The sequence below is a fragment of the Alosa alosa genome, chromosome 20 (genome assembly GCF_017589495.1).
Source record: "Alosa alosa isolate M-15738 ecotype Scorff River chromosome 20, AALO_Geno_1.1, whole genome shotgun sequence".
Classification (NCBI taxonomy): domain Eukaryota; kingdom Metazoa; phylum Chordata; class Actinopteri; order Clupeiformes; family Clupeidae; genus Alosa; species Alosa alosa.
In genome coordinates this window covers 25,196,815-25,201,814 of record NC_063208.1, presented here as the reverse complement: position 1 = coordinate 25,201,814, position 5,000 = coordinate 25,196,815, and the positions used below count along the sequence as shown (strand labels likewise).

The 5,000-nt window shown below is 47.2% G+C and overlaps 1 protein-coding gene across 1 annotated transcript in view; it reads right to left on the bottom strand.

Moving 5' to 3' along the window:
* The window catches only part of LOC125284987 (RNA-binding motif, single-stranded-interacting protein 3-like), a 262,838-nt gene that overhangs the window by 48,062 nt on the left and 209,776 nt on the right, over positions 1 to 5,000 (bottom strand). Inside the window, exon 7 of the mRNA XM_048229169.1 lies at positions 586 to 692. Within this exon, the coding sequence (XP_048085126.1) occupies positions 586 to 692 (107 nt within the window). The remainder of the gene's footprint in view (positions 1 to 585; positions 693 to 5,000) is intronic.

The window sequence follows — 5,000 nt, the reverse complement described above, 5'->3', positions numbered from 1 at the left end:
TTATGCAGTGGAAAGGGTCTAAAGGATTTGGAGGCTTAACTTCAACAAGTTAGCATCCACCATCTTAAAAATGGGGTCTCTTAAGGGTTCACTTCTGCCCACAGTTTTATAAACAATCACTGATTAACACAAACACTTGTTGTCTAAGTGGATTGGTGGATGAGTTGTCAATTTCCCACAGAGAGGATGAGCCAATCCGCAATGACGGCATAAGTTGAGGTCATCGATAATGTGGCACCCAATTACCGCCTGATGGCTCGTTTGCGCAAACGAGAGCAGGGGTGAGGACATGTTGGATGGCATTTTTAAAAATGGCGGCAGCCCGCAGAGAATCATTTTGGCTGAATTAGCCAGGCTAGCATCAGCCACAGAAACGAATGGGTCTGGAACTTTCTCATTCTATCTCGCTCTATAGAATACTTCCATGTGCATATAGCCTACTGATCTTTGATTGTCTGCTGCATATGTGTAGGCGATTGTATGTGTGTGTGTGATGTGTGAGAGAGAGAGAGAGAGAGTGTGTGTGTGTGTGTGTGTGTGTGTGTGTGTGTGTGTGTGTGTGTGTGTGTGTGTGTGTGTGTTTACCTCTCCTTCTCTGTGCCAGGGCCGGCCGTTCTGTGGGTACTTGCTCTGGCTCTGTCTCTTCTTCTGACCTCCATCTGCAAACTTACACAGCAACGGCTCTGTGGGGGCTGAGAGAGAGAGAGAGATAGAGAGAGAGAGAGAGAGAGAAAGGAGAGAAGAGAGAGAGAGAGAGAGAACAGAGAGGGAGAGAGAGAGAGATAGAGAAAGAGAGAGAGAGAGAGGAGAGAGAGAGAGAGGGAGAGAGAGAAGAGACAAGGGAAAAGAGGGAGCAGGTACAAGAAAACAAGACTGAGTTTAGACAAGATAGGAAAAAACACAAAACACTTTGACAAGGCTTATGGGCCTAGACACCAGAATACAATGACCTCTCTGTAGAACCTGAGCCCCTTTGTAGAGCTCCGCTCTCTCTCTCTCTCTTTCTCCTTGCCTCCCCCCATCCTCTCCTTCTTTCTGCCTTTCTTTCTCCCTCCCTCTCTTTTGAAATAATCAGCCATCAGGACCCTCCACATCAGACCGCCACCCTGGCAGCCCTTGAAAGAGCCCGGCGGCGCATTGTTGAAATAATAATCAGGATAATCGCTCCTCGTAAATAGCTTAGCCATGCTGACGTGGGAGCCTGGCTCTCTCTCTCTCTCTCTCGCTTTGTCTCTCTCAATCTCTCTCTCTCTCTCAATCTCTCTCTCTCTCTCTCCGTCTCTCGCATTTCTCACACGGGCGTTCCCCTCCACCCAGCGACGCACTCCTCTCAGTCTTAAAGTCTTTGTTTCATCTTTGCGTATTGTTCCCATAATGCCAAGTATATATGGATGTGTGTGTGTGTGTGTGTGTGTGTGTGTTTTATTGCTATTACGCTAGATTGTAGGAATGTGTATTTGTATGTGTATATGTATGTGTATCTGTGTGTTTGAGTGCTTGTGTGTTTTATTGCTATTACACTAGAGTGTAGGAATGTATATGTGTATGTGTATGTGTATGTGTATTTGAGTGCTTGTGTTCATGTGTGTGTGTGTGTGTGTGTGTGTGTGTGTGTGTGTGTGTGTGTCCACTCGTTAAGCTGGCCTTGGTAGAGAAGCATAGAGCAGGTGTGCAGTTCTGCACAGTGCCTGTAGGGGCAGTGTTCTACTGTGTTTACGGCCAGTAGGTGCAATGTGTGTTGAGCAGGAGGCAGCACGGTGGGTCTGCTTATCACACAGGCACAAACAGCGGCTGGCTGCTGGACTCCGATACTGCCATGATGATTCCAGCTGATTGTAAGTTGATAGGGGCTTTAAGAGCAATGGTCCCACACACACACACACACACACACACACACACACACACCTACCACACACACACTACATCACAAAAATGTGTGCACACAGACACAAACACACACACACACACACACACACACACACACACACAAACAATGCAACAAGCGCCACAAAGGAGAGCCCACCGCCTGTTTAGTCTGGCCTGGTGCTGTGGTTTCACTGATGCCGATCTGTCACTCATAGTTTGTGTACTCAGCCAGGACGGCAGAGACGCTCGCTGTCAACACATCATGAGCGTTTGAACATTTCCAAACTATTTTGCAAAACATTTCAAATGCTGACAGTCGTCTAAACACACACACACACACACACAGCTACACTGATAGTATGTGAACTCAGCTAGGGTGGTAGAGACGCTTTGACTCACAGTTAATGCATTGTGAGGGTCATTTGTGCATGTCAGCGACAAACACCTGTTTAACACTACCAAAACATTTTTCAAAACATTTCAAATGGTGACAGTCGTCTAAACTCTCTCTCACACACACACAGACACGAACACACACTAACACACACACACACACACACACACACACACACACACACAAACACAACAGCTACCCCAGAAAGCACCAAAGGAGGGAAGGAACAAGCGAAAGAGGGAGGGAGGGAGAGAGAGACGAAGAAAAAACACACATGCGGATCACGGAGGAATGCCAGAGCGCACGGTTTTTCTCGTGAGAACCGGCTGGTGTTCTGGCTGCAGAGTCGGGGCTTCTCTATGCACAGGCAGCGCGCTGTTATTGTGTGTGTCAGCGCGATCGCTATCTGGGGCCTAACGACGGACCGTTGGCAGACGCAAAAAGCCAGGGATCATTCTGTTGGTGTGCGTGTGTGTGTACGTACGTACACTGTTTGTGAACACGTGTGTGTGTGTGTGTGCAAACACCTCTGTGTGTGTGTGTGTGTGTGTGTGTGTGTGTGTGTGTGTATGTGTGTGTGTGTGTGTGTGTGTGTGTGCAGGGGTTGATATCAGGTTGTTTAATGCAAAGGCGATGACAGAGAAGCAAGCCCCCACAGATCTGCAGCTGCAGGTGCCGGTGTGCCATGTTTGTACAAGGCACGCACACACACACACACACACACACACACACACACACACACACACACACGCACGCACACGGACACGGACACACACGCATACGGTATCCTCCTGTTGTAACCACAGAACAATACCGTCACTGGTGTCACTATGGGAAACCCAGGACACAACCTTTCATCTTCTAACACAACACCCCCCACCTTACAACCTCCCCATCACACACACACACACACACACACACACACACACACACACACACACACACACACACACACACACACACACACACACACGCACACACACACACACCTTCACCACCCAGAGCCTCTGTGCAGTACAAAGCTTCATTGATGCTTTAATCTCTTTTCCCAGATGCTTGTGCTAAACAATAACACACTGTGTGCCCCCCTGTCAGAACATCACAACATACAGGCCTTACCACACCACTGAGATGAAAGAGGGAGAGAGAGAGAGAGAGAGAGAGAGAGAGAGAGAGAGAGAGAGAGAGAGAGAGAGAGAGAGAGAGAGAGAGGGAGAGGGAGAGAGCATATGAAAGCACATGTGTGATCACAGGTGCTTGGCCTTTAAAGATCAATTGTAAAAGGTGCCTCTCGAGGCCCCTTGAGAAATGCAATATGGGTTCATTTGTCTGGTTAAGGGCACGTCGTCTCCTCTATGCAATATTACAGCACAGAGGTGCAGAGAACAGGCCTCGAGGAGACATGCGTGCCACAGGCACAGGAATATACGCCACAAAGGAAGACATGATACCAGGGGAAGCCTGGATCACTGCGCTGAATAATAAAGCAGGAAGCCCCCGAAAGCTGGGATATGGATTTAGGTAAAAAGTGCAGTTTGGGGCTCCCTCGGAGCGGTCGTCTGGATGTCGGAGTTATTGGGCTACACGGAATAACCCCTGGTGCTGGCCGGGGGCATGCACATTGAAGGGGCAATTCTCTGGCATGCAGAGATGAATCATGCCTTTTCAACAAAGCTATCAAGGGGAAAAAATGCCACTGACAGTTTGAATGTTTTTTATATATTCTGGTGAAATACAACTATTACATATTTCCTGCAAGACTACACTGTTGTTGTCCAATCTAAAGAAACAGTATAGAAAATCATGTTGTACCTATGATGGCATTTTATTCCACAATCGATATTGCTGTTACTTTGAGACATTTAATTTGTGTCGCGTTTGAAATGTAATCAAAGCGCACTGTTCAGTCTAAAACCTTTCAAAAAAGACTAAGAACTCCTCACGTTTACAAGCACCATAAATATAATAAATAAATGAAAAACCATGTTCATGCCACTGGGCTCTCAACAGAGTGTGCTGGCAAGCGAGGGCCTCATTGTAGTTCCATTTCAGGTGAAGGGCTCAATATGTCTGGCTACACACAGTCCACACCCACTCTTCTCTCTGCCTTTACCATATGTGAACCAGCAAACACTTCTCTCTCTCCATCTCTCTCTCTCTATCCCTCTCTCTCTGTCCCTTTACCTTACAGTACTCTCTATCTCTCTCCATCGCTCTCTCTATCATCTCTCTCTCCCTTTACCTTTTGTGAACCAGCAAACACTTCTCTCTTTCCATCTCTCCAATTCTCTCACATCTCTCCATCTCTGGTCTTTCTCTCTCTCTCTTTCTTTCATTCTCTTCCATCTCTCTTTGTCTCTCGCTGTTGTGCTTCTTCACTCTCTCTCTATCTCTCTCTCTCTTCATGTCATCCTCTCTCTTCATTTCACTTCATCTCTCAATCTCAGCTATTTCTTTTTCTTGAAATAATAAAAACAAAAAAAAACGAAAAGCAGACACAAATACTCAAGACAGACCGATTACGAGGGGCGTCCACACATGAGTAAAAAGCTGTGAACAACCCCACAAAAAGTCTAGCGCTCTCGTCCAACATTTTTATGAGTCCCTCGAGCTGGAAACGACGCAGAGAGGAACAGTCGAGAAGCTGACCGCGGTGAACGGCCGACCTCGGCCGCTAACGAGCTCCCCGAGGAACGCCTAATTGTTCTTTACGTGTCTGTTTCCATGGGGACCAGTAAAC